General features: G+C 53.0%; 1 protein-coding gene across 3 annotated transcripts; it reads left to right on the top strand.

Annotated features, from left to right (window-relative positions):
- The first annotated feature begins 1088 nt into the window (after positions 1 to 1088).
- On the top strand, positions 1089 to 19696 carry SMG9 (SMG9 nonsense mediated mRNA decay factor). 3 transcript variants are annotated; one of them, XM_028087974.2, is made up of 14 exons: positions 1091 to 1385; positions 3919 to 4074; positions 6470 to 6544; positions 6634 to 6898; positions 6993 to 7090; positions 8643 to 8755; positions 11240 to 11351; positions 13232 to 13327; positions 13732 to 13817; positions 16453 to 16559; positions 17280 to 17387; positions 17557 to 17685; positions 17960 to 18104; positions 19170 to 19696. In XM_028087974.2, exons 2-14 carry the CDS (start codon positions 3925 to 3927, stop codon positions 19246 to 19248), a joined length of 1563 nt encoding a protein of 520 aa, XP_027943775.1. In that variant the 5' UTR covers positions 1091 to 1385; positions 3919 to 3924; the 3' UTR covers positions 19249 to 19696. The 3 variants fall into 3 exon arrangements, with proteins under 3 accessions (XP_027943777.1, XP_027943775.1, XP_027943776.1); XM_028087975.2 differs by lacking the exon at positions 3919 to 4074 and having other exon boundaries at positions 1092 to 1385; XM_028087976.2 differs by lacking the exons at positions 11240 to 11351; positions 13232 to 13327; positions 13732 to 13817 and having other exon boundaries at positions 1089 to 1385.
- Positions 19697 to 19997: the final 301 nt, after the last annotated feature.

Genomic DNA, 19997 nt, shown 5'->3' with positions numbered 1-19997 from the left:
CTTTCATCCACTTAACTGCCGTTAATATCACAAGGTGCTGCCAACTTCATTTTAGAAACGGGGGCAGAGAGGCTTAAGGAACTTGGCTAAGGTCGGCTGCCAAGCTCCTAACGCCAATGCTTTAAGAGTAGTTCCAGAAGGAAACTGGGAGCCGGTGCTTTAGGGACGGAATATGGGAACCAGAGTAGGAGACTTACTTTTATTGTGTACCCCATTAGGTGCTTGAGTTCTATCAGAATGTACCTGTATTCCCTGTTCAAACAGAAATTAGAAAACGTTTTAAGATTTCCAAAGAAAAATGGTAAATCCCCCCTCCCCCACTCGCCGACATATTTATGAATCACTGGGCTCTGGAGCGAGCTTTCCTCCCCAAAGGTAACCGCCGGCCCTCGCTAAGGCGCTGCGCATGCGCTCTCCGCGGGCCGCGCTCTCAGCCGGGTATTCCTCAGGCGTGCACAGGGCTCCACCACAGGCGTCTTCAATTTTCCGGCCGTAGGCCTGGGTTCCTCCTCCACTGCGGCCGCCGAGGGACTTAATACGTGGTCCTGTTCCCCCCGTCTCCGTCTCCCATACCTTCAGGATAGAACCTGCCCGGGGAGACCCTTCAGGATCTGAGCTGCCCATCTGTGCGGCCTCACCTCCCACCCCGGGAGAACTCTGAATCCAAGAGTCTAGACCTTTCCCTCTGCCTGGAGTGCTCCTGGCCGTGCTTCAAGGTCCAACCGGATCTGGGCCCTTTCCCTAAGTGATTTGAACTGTTTCCCTCCACAGAGCGGGTTGTCTTCCAGCGCTCACGCCGGTCTGATTCATTCCTGTGTTCTCAGCACTTCCTCGGCCCAGGGCCCAAAATGCCTCCCTGCCGCTCCACCCTACCGAATCCAGCCAACGGCACTGACAAAGCGGGACTCGAACCTGCCATCTCCGTAACCACCCTCTCTTCCTCTGGGTTACACTCCCACAGAAGCCCCGATAGACGCGCACGCGCACTAAGGCGGAACCGCAGCGTTCTCCCCCCCCCTCCCCCGTCATCCGCATGCGTGCTGAGGCCAACCACCTCCATCGACGCACGCTCAACCCGGCGCTGACGTTCAGTTCTCGCTCGCCCAGCCCTCGGCGCATGCGCAAGGACAGCACCCCCGCGGGTCCTGCTCTCAGCTCGGTACCGCGCTACCTCCTCCTCTTCCTCTTTCGGCCCTGCGTTCCTTGGGTGCCGCTTCCGGGGTGCCTAGACCGGTTCCGAGTGACCGGTGCCTGCTCTCTCGGTCTCCCCCACGCTCCTTGTCCCCGAGACGCCATTTACAGGCCCGTGGTTTGTGGCGGAACCTCCCCCCCGGCCAAAGCGCGCGTAGCGCTGCGCCCCAAGAGCCAATCAGCAGCCGCCTTAGGTAAGGGACCCGCAAGCCCGCGCGAGGCTTGTGGTTCGGCAGGGGGCGGGGCGCGGGGGCGCGTTTCGGGGCCCCGCCCCCTTTTCGACCGCTAAACGGTCGCTCGGACGCCTGGCGGGTATGCGTAACTGAGTAGGGAGCGAAGGGCAACCCTTTAAAATACCGGGTTGGCCGGCGTTGGGTGGGGACCGATAAATAATGTGTAAATAGGAACTCCGGTTCTGGGAGGGCCTAAGTATTGTAAAGGTCCCAACGATAGCGTGTAAAGGGAAACAAGTTTTGGGATCACGCTCGCAGAGGGTATACAAACAGACCCTATGTGCCCGGGAGGTCCTTTAAATACTGCGTAAAAAGAAACTTAAGTTGTAGGGTTCCCCATAGGCTTGCAAGCAGGTGCCTAATTATGGGGGGGTGCCCTCTGAGCAATTTCTAGACTCGTAAGTTCTCGGGGGTCCCCCATATGCAAACTTGTAAATATGTGTTCAGCTGTTAGGGGGTCCTTAGAAAAATAGTGTGAATCGACTCTTAACGTTCTGGGGGTGGGGGTGGGCATAGATATGGAGTCAGGAGTTGGCAAATAGACACAGGTTCGGGGAGAATCCCCACAAGGGTCGTATGAAGAGATGTGCAGGTAGTGAGGAAGCTGCCCAGAGAATGCCTTGTTAGATGCCTGACGTCTGCGAGGTCACCGTCAGAGTCCTGTAAATAAACAGACTGGCTTCAAGCATTTTGGGAGAATCCTCAAAGGAGCCTGGAAATATTGGGGGTCCCCAAATTGCATGTAGGTGGACTCAGATTCTGGGGAGCTCCCCCTTAGAGCTGTCAAGTAGATGCAGATACTGTGGAAGTTCCCAGAATAACATGCAAAGGGACCACTTAACTGCGTGGGAAGGGGTCCCCTTGGTGTGTAAACAGATGCTTGAGCGGAATTCCCATTGAGGAAAGATACTTAAGGGTCCGGGTGGGGGGTGGGGCTGTCTCCAGAATAATGTGTAAACCAACACTTAGTAGCAGGGGAGGGTGGAGTCCCGATTTCTGAGGGGAATCTCCCTCAGAGACTGTAAACAGTCATTTAAGTGCTGAGTGGATCCTTTTCCATAAGCATGTGTAAACAGGCCTTGCCCTCCTGTCTCAGGCAGTTTGAGTTCAGTTTCTGGCGGGAGAGGTCACTTGGAGCCAATGAGGAGCTAGACAAGCCGCTGCCTGGCTAGCAAAATTATTCCCACATCCTGCAAACACTGCAGTTCTGGAGAAAGAATCTCGCACAGGGACCTGTTAGTCACTGTTTGCTTGGGTGGGAGGGGGGGATTCATAGTATGATTTCACAGGCAGCTGTAGACTAAGAGCTAAGCAAGGGTCAGCAAACCTTCTGTCAAGGGCCAGAGGGGAATTGAGATTCTGCAGGCCGTACTGTCTCCGTCTCAACTACTCAGTTCTGCCATTGTATGAAGAAGGCAGCTGTAGACAATTGATAAATTGATGGAGTTGGCTGTGTTCCAATAAGACTTTATTCGCAAAAACAGAAGGCAGCCCTGATTTGGTCCATAGGCTACAGTTTACCAACTTGACCTGTGAGCTATGTCGTAAATGGCTTTATAGTCCTGCAAACAGACTAAGTACTCAGACACTTCCCTAGCACGAAGTGTAAACAGCTGGGGAAACTCCCTAGCGGGACCTATAAAGATAATTAAATGGTAGGGAGTGGATCATATCGGTAGCAGTACATATTATAACATCTTAGATTAACCACTGGTGAGACCTTGGTGTGTGAGGGATGGCAGACCATCAGAAATGGAAGGTAAACAGACTGATGCCAGATGAGACACCAGATGAAAATAGGCCCTTGAATGTCCTGCATATGCCAGTATTCAGTAATCAAAACAGTAGTTGTCGGACTGAGGATCATGTTACTGATTTGTAAGGAAATGCTTTGCTGCAGTTTGGGAAAGATGTCCCATTTTTATGTGACTCTCCCCCTATGAGTTATACTCATGTTGGGGCAAAGGCGTTAATAGTCGGGAATAGTTTTGGCTACAAGTAAGAGAAGTGTATTTGTTTCTCACCACATCCAGAAGTAGACAATGTAAAGTTAATAATAGGGGACTCCCTAATCTTTTTCTATCATGCCTTCTTCCTTCCAGTCCAAGGTGGCTGCTTGAGCTTCAGCCTGCACACCACATTCCTTCCAGCCAGGAGGAGGGCAAAAGGCATGTGCCAGTGTCTGTGAAGGAAAGTTCCTGAAAGCTGCCAAAACACACTTCTGGTTCATATCAGTGGCCAGAAAGAACTTAGTCACATGGCCACCTACCTGCAAATTATGCTGGGAAGTGTGTTCTGGACAGCCATGTGCCCTGCTCAGAACTGAGGGTTTTATATTTTTTGGAAGAAGTAAAGGAAGAGTAGATCTTGAGAGCCAGCTGGAGCCACTGCCACAGCCACAGAGCTCTCGAAACAAAATGCCTTTTTGCAGTCCAGAGTGAGCCAGATCAGAGAGCGTCTCTTCACCCTGAAATCAACCTCTTTCTCTCTGTAGGCAACCATGTCTGAGTCTGGCCATAGTCAGCCTGGGCTCTATGGGATAGAGAGGCGGCGACGGTGGAAGGAGCCTGGCCCTGGCGGCCCCCAGAATCTTTCTGGGCCTGGTGGTCGGGAGAGGGACTACATTGCCCCATGGGAGAGAGAGAGACGGGTGAGTGAGTGGACCCAAGGGCAACATCCATGTATCCACTCGTTCCACAAATGTTTTTTAAGCACCTGCCATGTGCCAGGCACTAATCTAGATGCTGGGACTCTGTGAACAAAACTAACTGGCCTCATGGAGTAAGGGCAGAGAGCGACAAAGGGGGCTGTCTTAGATGAAGTGGACAGAGAGGGCCTCCCTGAAGAGGTGAGGAAATACACCATGACAAGATGTGAGTGAAGGGCATTCTGGGACAGAAGAGCAAATGTGAAGGCCCTGAGCCCTGTGTGTGGTGTATTCAGGGAGTAGCCAGAAGCCAGTGTGGCTGCAGAGGCTGAAGAACAGAAGGTGATTGAAGAACATTTCAGAGAGGTAACTCAGGCAGATCACGTTGGACCTGAGAGGCCTGGGAAAGGAGTTTGGATTTCACCGAATGAAATTGGCATTGGAGAGTTTGAGCTGAGAGGTGCCATAAGCTCACATTTTAAAGAGTCGTATAATAAGAGCAGTAGCTGTTTTTTGTTTTGTTTTTTTTTTTAGATTTTATTTGAGAGAGCATGCATGCAAGCAGGGAGAGGGAGAGAGACAGGCAGACTCTGCACTGAGCATGGAGTCTGATGCAGGGACTTGATCCCGTGACCCTGCGATCATGACCTGAAGCGAAATCTAGAGTCGGATGCTTAACCCGCTGAGCCACCCAGGCGCCCCATAACGACAGCAGCTGTTACTATCTGTTGAGTGGCATGCAGCATGCTGGGCACCACGCAGAGTGCTTTAACATCCTTTGGGGTCTTCCTGAACCCTGAGAGCTACCCCATGAAGGAGAGCCTAGGATAGATTTGATTTTCACTAATGAAGAAAATGAGTCTCAGAGGAGAAGGGACTTACCCAGAGTCACAGAGTCAGTAAGCTTTGGGGCCAGAACTCAAGCCCATATCCAGCCGAGCCCAAGCACAGCCTATTCTGTCTGCTGCAGTGTCCTGGGCTGGGAATCAGGAGCCTCGGCGTGGGCGCAGGTCCTCCCTTGCTCTCCTCGTGTGCTTAGGTGACTCACTGCCAGAATCTGCCCCCCACTCAGGTTCTTTCTCCGCCTCTGAGAGAGGTTTGGGGGGAGGGTGGAAGAAGGTACCAATTGGGACTGGTTTCTGAACCATAAAACTGCAAACATGAAGAATAATTTATTCACAGTGAGCTCGGCTCTTGCTTGTTCCTTCCCTTGGGTTGCAGGACAGGTGAGAACAAAGGGTCTCTCTCCCTCCCACACATATCCTGGAGGACATTACCATCTTCCTATGCTCTCAGCCTCAGTCCCTGGGTAAGCAACTCCAAAGTCTCTTGTCTTTGTCCCTGACTTTGCCCTTGACTGGGCAGTGGACTCCTCACATCCCCCGTGTCCCCTGCTGACCTCAGCAACTTCCTCCCAGTATCCATGACAGCCCACTGGGCCTCATCCTGGACCCCCCCTCCCATGCCGGTCAGACCCGAGTGCTGCACACTGTGCCCCCTGAATCCATCTGTCCACCATCGTCTTGCTGCCCTCACAGCCTCGGTCCTACATACCCTCCCCTCCTCCCTGGCCTTCTGAAGGCCCACAGCCTCTCTTGTAGTTCTGTCAGCTGTTCTTTCCAGAGCACTTCTATGCGCTTTTGTTTGTTCTTCACCATCGGCCAGTATCCCCAACATATGGTGAAGAAACAGACCCGGTGAAGGTTCCTGCGTTTCCTCAGGAACCAGAAAAGAACAAGACGCAAACTCAGATCTCTCCCTTTTCTTATCAAGCAGGTCGGGGGTGAGTCAAAAGAAGCACGAGGAGGGCAAGGTGTGGGAATCAGGCCACTGGCTCGGCAGGCACAGGAGTGGAGCTGAGGAGCGAGGGTGGCGGCTGTCGGGTAGTGAGCACCTGCCGCGTGGACCGCTTACAAGTTCATCTCCTTTCGGCCTTGTGCACGTCCCGTGAAGAAATGCCTGTTGGCCAATCCCTGTTGGCCAGATGAGGAAACAGGCCGAAGTAAGGGTGGTTCCTCATCCCCAAGTTCACACAGCCGACAAAAGGCAGGGCCAAGTTTGAACCCAGATCTAGCTCCAGAGCCCTAGCTCCTACCTGGGCTTTGTTGTCTGGCAGAGGCAGCTGAATGCAGTTCTGGAGCCAGGCTGCCAGGGTTCAAATCCTGGCTCCATTGCTTGTTGGCTCTGTGACCTTGGGCAAGGCATTTGACCTCTCTGGAACTCAGTGTCTTCATTTGTAAAATGGGGATAATCATATCTACCTCCCGGGGTTGTTGGTGGAATTGAAAAGCTAATATATGACGGCATTTAGAATTGTACCTGGCACACGGAAGGCCTTTGGGAGTGTCCAGGAGAGCCAGGGGAGCCGTTCCTGAGTAACTGCCCTCCCTCACCACAGGATGGCAGCGAAGAGACAGGCTCGTCGGTCATGCAGAAAACCCCCATCATCCTCTCAAAACCTCCGGCAGAGCGGGTGAGCAGGGAAGAATCTTCTGACGGGGAGGCTGGGAGCAGTTAGGGCAAGGATCTCTCCCACTGACTGGAACGTTCTCTCTCCCACAGTCAAAGCAGCCACCACCTCCAACAGCCCCTGCTGCCCCACCAGCCCCAGCCCCTCTGGAGAAGCCTATCGTCCTCATGAAACCACGGGAAGAGGGGAAAGGGCCTGCGTCTGCAACAAATGCTTCCACCCCTGAGGGCACTGCCCCTGCACCCCCTGCAGCCCCCGCACCACCCAAGGGAGAAAAGGAGGGGCAGAGGCCCACACAGCCTGTGTACCAGATCCAGAACCGAGGCATGGGCACTGCCGCACCAGCAGCCATGGACCGTGAGTTGGGGCCGGGCAGGATCTGGTTGGGGGCTGGAACGCCCTCACACGGACCCTCATCACATCCTGTCTCCTGCTTTCCCCCTGTCTCCAGCGGTCGTGGGCCAGGCCAAACTACTGCCCCCAGAACGCATGAAGCACAGCATCAAATTGGTAGACGACCAGATGAATTGGTGTGACAGCGCCATTGAGGTACTGCACGCTTGAGCTCGCCCAGGTCCCACATCTTGCCACGTCCACCCTGCCTCCCCACCGCCACTCTCTCTGCAGGCAGTACCAGACCGGACAGCTTTCAGGCAGTTGCAACGAGGAGAGAGAAGGAATCAAAGTCCTCACCTAGCCAGGGCTGAATGGCAGTGGCTTCCACTAGATCAGTTGTGCTGGTTGTTAAAGTACTGAAATAGTTTGCCGTTGGTTGGCAAGGAGGGACTCCCACTGCCACCCAGATGCCATGCCACAGCAGGGCACTCCTGGACTCTGCTCCAGTTCCTTTCCTAATTGGGTGAAACCCAAGCTGTACCACTGTTAACTGGTTTGAATCTCACTCCCCAGTGGTTCCCCGTCCATCACGGTGGCCCCTGCTCTGGTTCAGACCTCACATTCCTGGACTGCCCTACCTCCAGTCTCCCGGGCTTCATTTCTCCTCTGCTGCTGCTTTCCGCTCCTAGACCCGTCACATCCCATCCCTGCCCAGATTCTCCCAGCTGTGTCCCTTTTCCTTCTCCAACAGCTTGGACTTTCTAAAACAACATGCCAGGCCCATCTTTTACCTGGCCTGCTGCCTTTCTGTGTTCGCTGTCTTACTGATACCAGCTGGGAGCTTTAAAACAAAACAAAACAAAAGCCAGTGTCCAGGCCTACTCTTCAAGTAGGACGCTCTGCAGTGTTGAGAGTGTACTTGCATCTTCTAGTGTGGTAGCCACTCTCTGTCCCCATATCCCCACATGTGGCTAGTATAACTAAGAAGCTAAATTTTTAGCTTTGTTTAATCTTAATTGAGTTTAAATGGCCACATGTGGACAGCAGCTAGCTTATTGAACAGGGCGAGGCCTAGGTACTCTGCTTTAATGTGTCCAGGGTTAGGCCCGAGATTAGCTGCTACGGCTTTTTTTTTAAGCTCCAGGTGGTTCTAAGGAGCCAGTTGAGGACTTTTCTGTTTTTCTTGAGGAGTGTCTCTCACACCCCCTGGTGGTGGAAGGCATCAGAACTGATGGGCCAGAGGTGAAGGTCTCAGGATTTTCCAGGAGCCTTAAATCCCACAGACAGGAGCCCAGAGGGACTGACCTCCCCTTCCTGCACTCTCTTCCCGTTTTCATGCTTTCCCAACCTGCCAGAAGCTGAACGCACTCCAGGAGTCTGCTCCGGTAGCCCTCGGTTACTAGTCCTCTCTTCCTCCACCTGTTCCTCCACCGGTCCTTCATTCCTGTGCCTTCCTCCCTTCAGCAAAGTCAGGTTCCCCTTTTTCCCCACTGTGTTCCGGCCACACTATTAGCTTGTTGGCCATGCCAGGCTCTTCTCTACTTGGGAGCTCTCACAACAGTTATTCTTTGTGCCATCACATACATACACAGGCCCTTTGCCCAACTCAGGGGATTGAAGCCATCGAAGTTTGTCTTCATATCTGAAGAGGCAGGCAGGCCAGCCGTGAAAGTCTCTGCCCTGCCCCCACGCCCACCCCCGCGTCTCACTTCCACTCCAGCAGCTGACACATTTATGAGGGTCACATTCCTTCATCTTCCCGCAGTACCTGTTGGATCAGACTGACGTGTTGGTGGTTGGCGTCCTGGGCCTCCAGGGGACAGGCAAGTCCATGGTCATGTCATTGTTGTCGGCCAACACTCCTGAGGAGGACCAGAGGTAAGGGGTGTGGAAGGCCAGGAGGGAGGTGGGCACCGACCTGGGACGGGGAAGGGTGGGCCTGGGCATGGCAAGTGGTGTTACCAGAGGACTTTGGGATAATGTATCACCTCCCATGGCCTCAATGCCTTTGTCAGATGAGGGTGGTTAGGGGCTGGGCTAAATCTTTGTGTAGCTCCAAGGCAACCAGTCCTGTTCCTCCCTCCCTCCCTTCCTGCCTTGCCCCCAGGAATAATGGTACAGAGCCCACCTTTGGATTTAGGCTGACCTCAGTCTCAGCCCTGCCACTCACCAGTTATTTGACCTTGCGCAGGTTACTTCACTTCCCAATATCTCACTTCGTCGTCTGTAAAGTGGCTTTTGAAGGATAAGATCAGGAAGGCAAACGTTAACAAGAACGTGACACAGAGCAAATGCTCGCAGGATATTGGTTGATAAATCCTGGTAAATAGAACGGGGAAAGAGACCCAGATGTAGGGTGTGGGTTCTAGACCAACCTCAGTCCTGCATTTTTGAGGAGGGACGGAGATAATTGTAAGGTAAAGGATGAAGTCACAGGAGAAGATTTGGGGAAGAGGAAGCTTAAGAACTAGGGACCAAAACTGAGGGCAGGGGAGGAAAGGGGAAAAGGCAGGGACTAGGGAGAAGGGGACGTGCACAGTCCGATTAAGGAAGACTCGGACTGGGCAAGGAGAAAGGGTAGTAGCCACTTAGGGTTGTCTAAAAAAATATAGGGGTTTGGTTTTTGTAATAAAACAGGTGATACTACCTTGCACTCTATGAGTGGGCATCGGGGTCCATGAACCTCCCAACAGTAAATGCAGAATTTTGCACATGTCTGCAGTCAGGCTTTTCTTCTAGGGAAAGCGTCTGTAGTTTCCACTAGATCTTAGAGGGGTCTGATGGAGACCCAGAACAGGTTAAGTACCACTGTTGTGAGACTGTACATCCTCTAGAACCAGAGTTGGTGGGGTTGCCCTTCCTCCCATGTCCGCGCCGTCTCCTCTCATAACTTGTAACTTACTCACTTGTAACTTAAGCTCACCTTGGCTCCACTTGGGAGCAGCTCCAGCTCTCTCAGATGGCATTCTTTCCATCTCAATTTCCCCCAACTAGCGAAATTTCCCCCCAGCTCTGAGTTCAGATTCCTGAGCTAGAGAGAATTCTGTTGGCCTCTCTAGTCTTTCTGAGCCATGTCAGCCTGTGGCGTGGTGGATTTTGATGCCAACTCTTGCCATCGGATCTCTTGATTATGGTAAGAATACATCTGCTTCTCCCCTTTTTCATTTCTATCTCCTGGTCCAAGCCTCTGACATCTCCCCTGGAGGATGCCAAGAACCTCCTTACTGGTCTCCCTGCTTTCGTTCAATTCAACTAGTATTTATTGAGTGCTTATGATGTGCCAGGCACTGTTCTGGATGCCGGGCATACAACAGCAAAGAATATTAGCAAAAATCTTTGTCGATAGTGAACAAAATTTGACATGTTCGAAGATGATAACCACCCAGGAAGGGATTATAGGGAAGCAGTATGGGCGCTAGATTACAGTTCTAAATCCAGTGGTCAGGGAAGGCCTCGCTAAGGGGGACGTTGAGAAAAAGCAGACATGGAGGAGGGAGAGTGTTCTAATCAGGGAATGGTAAAAGCTGGCCTCTGAGGCAAGCGCTTGGTTGGTGTGTGCAGCACAGTGTGGAGGCCGTGGAGCTGGAGCAGAGTGAGCAAGACGGGAAATCATAGGCTATCAGGTCAGAGAGGTTAAGGGAGGGGCACCTGGGTGGCTCCAGAGGAAATCTCTTTGTCCGAGCCACAGAATGTGACCAAGTTAGTTCAGGTGGTTTAGGGCAAGGCTCAGCTCTGCCGCCTTCGCTCTCTTCTCCCCATCCAGCACAGGTAGAATCGAGGGAAACTCTCCTCACAGGGGAAGAACTGGGAACCAAGTTCTACAACCAAACAGCCTCTCGCTCTGGGGGTGGGGAGTACTCAGTGCTGTATCTTCAGTGCCTGACCTGTGGCAAGTGTACTTGGTAATTAATAGCTAACAGTTATGCATCACTGCATATCAGGCACGGTCCTAAGGGCCTTACATGTATTAGCCTCATAGTAACCCTAAGGGTTTTGAGACCACTGTTATCCCTATTTATAGATGAGGAAACAGAGAAGAAAGAGATTAAGGACTTGCCCAAAGCCACCTAGCCAGGAAGACACGGAGCTGGGATTTGAATCCCAGCAGTCTAGCAAAGTCCCTACTCTTAAATACCTCAGGCTACTGACTTCATTAAATGAGTTGACAGATCTACTTAGGAGTAAGGGTGAAGTCATGTGGAATAAAATGTAGGCCCCCAGACAGCAGGGGCCACGGATGGAAAGGCTTTGTGGGCAGGCAGGGAACCATGCCTCACATGCTCCTTTCACAGGGTAATACTCCGGAGGCGTCAAAGGCTGAGAACCAGACCTCTAATGCACCCCACCTGCTCCTCTCCACAGGGCATATGTTTTCCGGGCCCAGAGTGCCGAAATGAAGGAACGAGGGGGCAACCAGACCAGTGGCATTGACTTCTTTATTACCCAAGAGCGGATTGTTTTCCTGGACACGCAGGTGCCAGCCTCCACATGCCCCACCCTACTGCATGCCACATTCAGCTCCATCCCTGAATATTTTTAAGCTAGAATCCTGTTTGCATTCCACGTGGTTTCAGCCAAGTTGTGTCTTTTCTTGGTCTTTAGTCTCTTAGCATATTTTGCCTCCCTCCCCTCCCATCCATCCTGTACACAGTAGCCTAAAGAATCTTCTAGCAGAGTGGTTAAGTGTGTGGGCCCTGGAGTCGGTCTGTGTATGTCCAGGTTCTGCCTTCAATTCTTACCAGCTGGGTGACTTGAAGCAGGTGTTTACCTCCCCCACCGCCCCCCCCCAGCCCCACCGACCTCAGTTTCTTTGTCTATAAATGGGGACGGTAATTTGTTCTCAGCCTCACAGGATCCTTGCAAGGATTCAGTAGAACAGTCCAGGCAGAGTACTTGGCATAGGACCTGGCATATGGTTAGTGTTCAGGCCCACCACTGTCATTAGAACTGACCTGTCATGGGTTTGGCAGTTTTCCTCATCTTCTCCCCTGCCCTCAGGCAGAGTCCCTATTCCTTAGCATGGTGTTCAAGGCCTGTGGGGCTTGCCTCCTTCATATTCCAGCCTCCCCGCTCTGGTGTAGTGTCTGGCTGCACCACACTCACCACAGGGCCTTGCCATGATCTCCCTCCCTTCTGGGCTCTCCTCATCCCGTTCCTTTGTCTGAAACAGCCTCTTCCTCAGTTTTCTGAAGTGGGAGGAATGTCATTGCCTACCTTGTAGGGTTTTGTGAGGCTTCAGTGAGTGAATACAAGTGAAGTCCTAGTGACAGTGCCGGACACGAAGCACGTACTTCCTACTCTTCGCTGGCAGTATCATGATCATGGGAACGCCCTCTCTCCCCTTGCCTTTTTGCCTGGATGATGCCTTCTCCCCCCAGAAGGCTTCCCCTCCTCTGAGCGCCCGCCAGTGCCGTGTGCACCTTCCGTGGCAGCACTGCTTTCTCAGCCTGTTTCATGTGTCCTGCCCCCACTCCGCCCCCACTCCGCCCCTGCCTGGAGCTCTTCGGGGAGCAGCTCAGCTGGTCAGGGCCTGGCCCGTAGTTGGTGCCCACTGAATGTTGATGGAACAAAGTTCTAGTCACCACAGGCATTGATGACACAGAGAGTGGAGAATCTGCAAATGTGGCATGAGGTCTGTGAGGCAGGCCCTCTGCAGGGGCCACTGGGACCTAGAGACCAACCGAACTGCTGTGTGCTGGGTCCAAGACCCACGTGGAGCAGAACGGGAGTCAGGACAGAACAGAGCATGCAGCGTTGGGAGTTCTAGAAAGCCAGCAGTTGGGAAAGCCCCTTACTTAAAGAACTCCACTCATGGCAGGAAGAAGTCAAGAAGACTGTAAAGCTGACTTAACTCTTAGTGGTTTTTGAATGGAATATTCCTTTGAGAAAAGGTGATGAACTCACCACTGATTTTTTTGCACCCACTGATGCAGTTTTTAAATCCTCACCAATTTTCACACTAATCCTTGTGTTTTTTTGACCAAAGTAATTATCTTACCGAAGTTTTGAAAGCATTTGAAACAACTAAGGGAAGAAAAGGCTCTTGAAGGGACATGACTCGTTCAAGTCAATGTTACATTTATTAGCACTAGGAGGGTTCTCTTGAGCATGAGGCGTTGAGAGCAGTGATGATTTGGAAAAGAGCTGGGGGGAGTGCATTTGCTTGGAAACATTCTTCTTTCACCTCCTCTTGCGAACTAGCACTTACTCATTAGAAACTGCCCATGTCTCTCACCTCACTTTGTTCTGAGAGAGGCGAGGTATTTGCCTTCAACATGTGGAACTTGGGTGGCTGCAACCCTTAGGGTCCCGACCACCAGCCCCTTTCCTGACACCTTCTCTTCCTTGCTGCAGCCCATCCTGAGCCCCTCCATCTTGGACCACCTTATCAACAATGACCGCAAGCTGCCTCCAGAGTACAACCTGCCCCACACCTATGTTGAGATGCAGGTGAGGAGGCCAAGCCAGTCCTAGGGAAGAGGTCTCACCCTTCCCCTCAAGATTTGTGATGGGGAGCTGGATATGGGTTTTACCTAGTTTCTGCTTCATAAAAAGCCCTGGGTGCCCCATGAGCTGTAGGATAGAATAGCATTGAGAGTCCTGTCTGGCTCTACTCCTGACTGTGCTCCTCCGAAAAGTCATTTCCTGCCCCTTCCCCCTTCAGGCCTCGTTATCTGCCTGTGTAAGATGGGGGTGATCATTCCTACCTTGCCTTACGTAGGGATGGCCATAAAGGAAGTGCCAGCATAGTCTGAGGCCCTTGCCCTGCTGCCCCTCGGCTAAATCCTGGGAACGGGCCCCACTCTGGGCAGAGGGGACCTTCAACTCTGTCGTCCCTTCCTGCCCACTCTCAGTCACTCCAGATTGCTGCTTTCCTCTTCACGGTCTGCCATGTGGTGATCGTTGTCCAGGACTGGTTCACAGACCTCAGTTTATACAGGTGAGGAGCAGGTGGGGAGGGGGAGCCAGGCAAGAGATGGGGACCGGAGACTCAGCCACTTGGGCAGGTCTCACATGTTCCACATAGCTGCCACGGGACCCCTTTAAAATGTGAGTTGGAGTGGGTCACAGCCACCCAACATACATACACATACTTAAAACTCTCCACTGACTTTTTACATCGCTCAGAATAAAATCCAAAGTCCTTCCCAAGCATGACCTACAAGGTCCTACAGGTACAGTCCCGGTCATCTCACTGCCCTTCTCTCTCACCGCTTTCCCTCACTTCTTCCATTAAAGCCCTAAAGACCTCATGGCTATTCTTCATGCAGCCTAGGATCTCTGCACTCCATCCCTCGGCTGGAAATATTCTTCCTGCGAACCTCAGACTCTCTCATGTCCTTTGCACCACCCCAGGCGTTCCCGATACAACCCCCCTTTACTCCCCACTTCTTAGTCTCCTGTGTTTTCCTTCATCTGCATTTATCACTCCCTGACAGGACATTGCAGATCTCTTTATGGTCCGTCTCCCCCCCATTAGAATGTAAGCCCCAGGAGCCCCAGTGCCTCACACAGTGCCTGGCACAAGGTAGATAATTAATACATGTTTGTTGAGTGAAGAGCATCATCAGGATCTGGCTTGTCCATCTTGTCCATCGCCTCCAGGCATGGGTACCATTCCGTCGGTACCCTGGCAGACAGGAAAAGGGAAGGAGTTGGGATCTGGCAGGAGTCGTGCCTGAAGCAGCTGGAGGTTCTAGAAATGCCCCCCCCACCCAGGCAAACTGGCTTAGAACCTAAGGCACAAGGGTTCCTCTTGGCCTCAGGCCCTAGGGGATAGTGGTGTGGAGGCCAGCTGCCTTGGGCGCAGGGCCCAGACAGAAGGAAGGAACAGGAGCTCATGGGGAGGGGAGAGCTGAGACAAGGGAAGCAGATGTCTCCAAAGTGAGGCAGCCCTGGGTTTGAACCCCAGCTCTTATTAGATGAGTGGCTTTTTTTCCCTTAGCTCCTCATAGGCAAATTGTTTTATGCAGTTTAAATGAGTTAAGGAATTCAAAGCATTCAGCATAGCGTAGTACTTGGTACATAGTAAGCAATTGATGAATGGAAGCTTAACATTTATATTAGTAACCCCGGGGGTGGGGGTGAACTCTGGGTCTGGCCAACAGTAAAAATGGCTTTCTAGGAGAGTCAGCTGTTGGGACTTGATCGAAATGTCTTATTTCTGAACCACCCCCCCCACCATTGTGTATTTGAATTCATTCACATGACAAATGTATTGAACAGTTATGGATGCCGTTCACTGTTCTGGGCACCGAGGACACAGGTTTGAATAAAACAGACTGCCCTGTGGAGTTTACATTCTGATTGGGGCATAGACTCAGGATGGCACATGGCAGAGCCTAGTGGTGGGCTTCTTAGCCGGTGAACCCCTTGAAACTGGATGACATACTTATATGTAAGTGTGTCTGTGTGAGAATATCCATAGCTTTTTATTGGGTACCATTATCCCCTACCTCAGATAGCATTTATTTTATTTACATGTTTGGAAAATTTATTTTAAAATAGCATAAATTGAAATTTCGGTCCACACAGAAACCTGCACATGGATGTTTATAAAGCAGCTTTATTCACGGGGCTCCTGGGTGGCTCAGTCAGTTAAGCGTCTGACTCTTGATTTTGGCTCAGGTCATGGTCTCAGCGTGGTGCGATCAAGCCCTGCATCAGGCTCCGTGCTGTGCGTGGAGTCTGCTTACAATTCTCTTTCTCCCCCTCTCCCTACTTCTGCATGCTCACGTGCGTGTTCTCTTTCTCAAATAAATAAAGCAGCTTTATTCATAATTGCCAAAAGTAGGAAGCAATCAAGATATCTTTCAGTAGGTAAATTAATAAACTGGTACATCCAGACAATGGAATATTATATCAAACCATGAAAAGACATGGAGACAGTACATATTCTTAAGTGCATATTATTAAGTGAAAAGCCAATTTGAAAGGGCTACTGTAGGATTCCAACTATATGACATTCTGGAAAAGGCAAAACTGTGGAGACACGTGAAAAGCTCAGGGGTTGGGAGGGGAAGGAGGGGTGAATATGTGGAGCACAGAGGATTTTTAGGGCAGTGAAACCATTCATTATAATACTGCATGGTGGATGTATGACATTTTTGTCAAAACTCAGAATACACAACACCAAGAGGGCACCCTAACGTAAACCATGGACTTTGGGTGATAATAATGTGTCGTAGGTCCATTGGAATATTGATAGTGGGGGAGGCTATGCGTGTGTGGGGCCTGGGTGTCTCTGGAAATCCCTGTACTTTACTCAGTTTTGCTGTGATCTTACAAACGCTTTAAAAAATGGAAGTATGTTTTGTGGGGTTTTGTTTTGATAGTATGTTTTTTAATAGCATAAGCTCATTTAAAAATGCACACATCTGGCAGGGGTCCATGGATTGGTGTCTGAGAGAGTTGTCTCTGAATTCCCTAAAATTGTGTGAGAAATAGGGTGTGGATGCAGCATTTATCTGAGTGTGGTTGTAGTTTTTATCAGATCCACAAAGGGAGCTCTCTCCCTAGGCTGTGGGATAGGGGGTGCCAGTGCCAGAGCACCAACCTCTCACCCCAAACCCCAGGTTCCTCCAGACAGCAGAGATGGTGAAGCCCTCCACCCCGTCCCCCAGCCATGAGTCCAGCAGCTCCTCAGGCTCCGATGAAGGCACTGAGTACTACCCCCACCTGGGTGAGAGACTTTCTGGGGGCTGGAGGGGTGGGCAGAGGAGGAATGGGGGGCAAAAACCAGGAGCACTGGGGAGGTGGGGAGCTGGGAGGAAGAAAGAGCAGAATAGCCCCTCCTTCCTCTGAGGGTCCCACGTGACCACCAAGGGCACAGACCCCGAGTCTGGGTCCGGCTCCTGATCCGAATGAGAGCCTTTTGCGGACAGGACCCACATCTGCCCGTTTCTGTGACCCTGGCATCTCCAGCACAGACTCAGGGAGTGAGTGTTGCAGTAACCCGAGCGGCCCCAGGCACGCTGCTCACCCTCCCTCAGCCGCACACGGGCCAAGCCTGTGCCTGCGCTGTCCTTGCTCTGCTGTGCTCTGCCCACACACTGCTCTTCTACAAAGGTCCAGCCTGTTTATGTCATCCTCGGCCGGGATTTCCCTACTTCCTCTGTCTCACCAAGCCTCTGGTGCCTTCCCGGCTTACTCCTGAGCCTATCTTCCTTTTCTGTCGTTTCCATCAGACCGGGGGCTCCTTGGGGGCGGAAACCACATCTGACTCACAGATGCTGGGTCCCCAGCATCACCCAGCGCAGGGCCTGGTGCTAAAGCAAAGTAACATGTCATGTAAACATTCACGAGTGCTCTGAACCCAGCACATCTTTGGCATGAGAGGGGAAGTCCACACAGCCAAGCCCCAGCGGCCTCACAGGACTGCATCTCTCTTCCCACCCCTCAGTCTTCCTGCAGAACAAAGCTCGCCGGGAAGACTTCTGTCCTCGAAAGCTGCGACAGATGCACCTGATGATTGACCAGCTCATGGCTCACTCCCACTTGCGTTACAAGGGTGAGGGTCCCTGAACCACCCCCAAGTGGGCCAACGGCCTCTTGATTCCTGATCCGATCCCGTGGCCCAGACGTCCGGACTGGCCTCCTGACCCTAGCTTGACGCTCATCCATGTACCTCCCCTGCCCCTCAGCATAGTACCTGCAGGCTGATGGGTTCTCTCCTCCAGGTACTCTGTCCATGTTACAGTGCAATGTCTTCCCTGGGCTCCCAGCTGACTTCCTGGACTCTGAGGTCAACTTGTTCCTGGTGCCCTTCATGGACAGCGAAGCAGAGAGCGAAAACCCACCAAGAGCAGGTATGGTTCGTCCTGGAGGGAGACACGGGATGTCCTGGTCTGGGGTGGTAGGGACCCACACTGGTCTGAGGGGAGACTCTGGCTTGTCCCGAAGGTGCTTGGACCCTTTCTTAGGAGTGTGTGTCCAGGTCATGGAAGTACAGGAAGAGCTGGGCTGGGTCTGAACGGGGAGGTACTCCTGGCATTCCAGCCCAGGATGCCGGGTGACCGGGAGAAAGGAGAGGCCCTCTCTTGGCAGGCTGGCCCCCTTATCCTTCCCACCTCAATGTTCCAGGACCCGGTTCCAGCCCCCTCTTCTCCCTGCTCCCTGGGTACCGGGGCCACCCCAGTTTCCAGTCCTTGGTGAGCAAGCTCCGGAGCCAAGTGATGTCCATGGCCCGGCCGCAGCTGTCACACACAATCCTCACTGAGAAGAACTGGTAAGAGCTCTTGGCAGAGGGGTCGGCGTGAGGGCCCCACCCTGGTGCAGGCAAGAGGAAGGTCTCAGTGCTCTCTCCGCATCTCAGCTTCCTTTTCTGAAACATCGATGATTGCTTACCTGCCGGGCAGCATGCTGCTTCATGTGCTCTTGAGTCCTCGCTAGTAGCCAGCGGGGTTTGAAGTCTTGTCACCAATTTTACTAGTGGGGAAATCTAGGCTCAGAGAAAGGAAATGTCACATAGCACCGTCACACACCTGTGGCCAGGTGTCATTTGATAGTGAGGAGTAGGAACAGGGAGCCCAGTCAGCCTGAGTCAGCCTATTCTGAGGCCCTGAGGGCAGAAAGTGTGGCCTCACAGGAGGGGACACCGGAATGTCCCCACAGCAGCTGCATTCTCCAGCTCTGACTGGATGGCCCAGTCACACTGTCCCCCTCCACCTTCCCTCCTTCTCTGCCGACTAGCTTTCTCTCCCCTGCTCTCACAGAGCCCTGAGCCTCCCCGCCCCGACTTTACATGACTCTGTGTCCGGAGCCCACAGCAGGTCTGCCAGATCCAGGTGGGCACCATCTCCTTTCCGGGAGACACACGTTTGAGAGGGAGATGGCCTGGCTTGGTGCAGCTCTAGCGCGGCTCCCCAGGGTCTGTGATCGGCTGTGGCCAGGCCGGGAGCTCTGTTCCTCTCACTGCCTATGGCAGAGCCCAGGGGGGCGAGTGTCACGCAGCTGTTAGACTCATCATTAGAAGACTCTGGAGGGAGCTAGAGGTAGAACCCCAACCCACAAAGGCCAACACCAAGTGGAGTGGGGAGAAGTTTGGACTCGGGAGTTGGGGCCTGAGGCCTAGGTCCCCGACCAGGCACCTTCAGCTCGGCTCACCCTGGGTGAGGTCTGAGAACCCGGGCCAGCCCTGTCAGCATTACCATCTTCCCTGCATCCCGACCAAGGAGGCTCTCGTCTTGGGGCGTATGGGGTGTACGCAGGACCTGTTTTCCCACCTGGCCGGGGTCAGTGCAAGGCTGGCCGGCCGCAGCCAGGGCAACTGACTGCTGACCTCCTCCCGCAGGTTCCACTACGCCGCCCGGATCTGGGACGGCGTGAAGAAGTCCTCTGCCCTGGCAGAGTACAGCCGCCTGCTGGCCTGAGGCCGAGGGAAGGAACGTCATGCAGAGAACCCCCTTCTGGGTCCCCATGGATGGTGAGGGAGCACACGTGTCCTACCCCCCTGGTGGGCTGGAGAGTGGCAGCAGGCCTGATGGACGAGGGACCGCGACAATTCTCGCCCAGAGACATGAGGTGTCCAGGGCCAGGCCCCCCCCCCGCCCGCCCTCAGTGGAGTATTGTTCAGGGGGCAGCTTTGAGATCCCACCTCCAGCCTGGGACGGGGTGGTTCATCCTCAGTCCCCCGCAGGCAGTGGGAGTGGTCTGAATGGCCCCCAAGAATCCCAGCCTCCGTCTTGACCTCCCTCTGCAGGGACAGGAGCAACAGGTCCCTCCTCCCTGACTGTAAGCCCTTTCCTACAAGGTGCAGCAGGGTCTGGGGAGCTCTTCGTTGGGGCAGATCTGGTGGTTCGAATAAAAACAGTCATGCAAGCCCGTTCTGGTGCTTCTCTTCTTCCCCTCTCCCCAGCATGCTGTCCTGGGGACCAGGGCAAATTGGGGTCCCAGCCTTTGGGGGCAGATTACCTGTAGCCACCACTGGAGCCTGAGTGAACTTCCCATGGGCACACATCCACTAGGGGTCATAGAGTTGGCAGGAGCAGTTGGAGACCAGTCTCTGCTAAGGAGGAAGCCCCTAGAAAGGGGTATTCTGTTTCCTGGGGTGACATCAAGCCTCCCTTCTCCGTGTCACTGATAGGAAAATACAGTGCCCTCCTCTGGCTAAATGCAGTTC

This window comes from Eumetopias jubatus, unplaced genomic scaffold (assembly GCF_037043125.1).
Source record: "Eumetopias jubatus isolate StellerSeaLion01/CBP00866 unplaced genomic scaffold, mEumJub1_p1.0 scaffold_10, whole genome shotgun sequence".
Classification (NCBI taxonomy): domain Eukaryota; kingdom Metazoa; phylum Chordata; class Mammalia; order Carnivora; family Otariidae; genus Eumetopias; species Eumetopias jubatus.
The sequence above is the reverse complement of the archived record's forward strand: the minus strand, read 5'-3'. Positions and strand labels throughout refer to the sequence as shown.

Excerpts from the sequence above, each read along its gene's own strand:
- SMG9 (XM_028087974.2), top strand. The coding sequence starts at position 3,925 with ATGTCTGAGTCTGGCCATAGTCAGCCTGGGCTCTATGGGATAGAGAGG. Across the intron at positions 13,328-13,731 it reads ACACCTATGTTGAGATGCAG|TCACTCCAGATTGCTGCTTT; the intron begins GTGAGGAGGCCA and ends GCCCACTCTCAG. Across the intron at positions 16,560-17,279 it reads TGAGTACTACCCCCACCTGG|TCTTCCTGCAGAACAAAGCT; the intron begins GTGAGAGACTTT and ends CCCACCCCTCAG.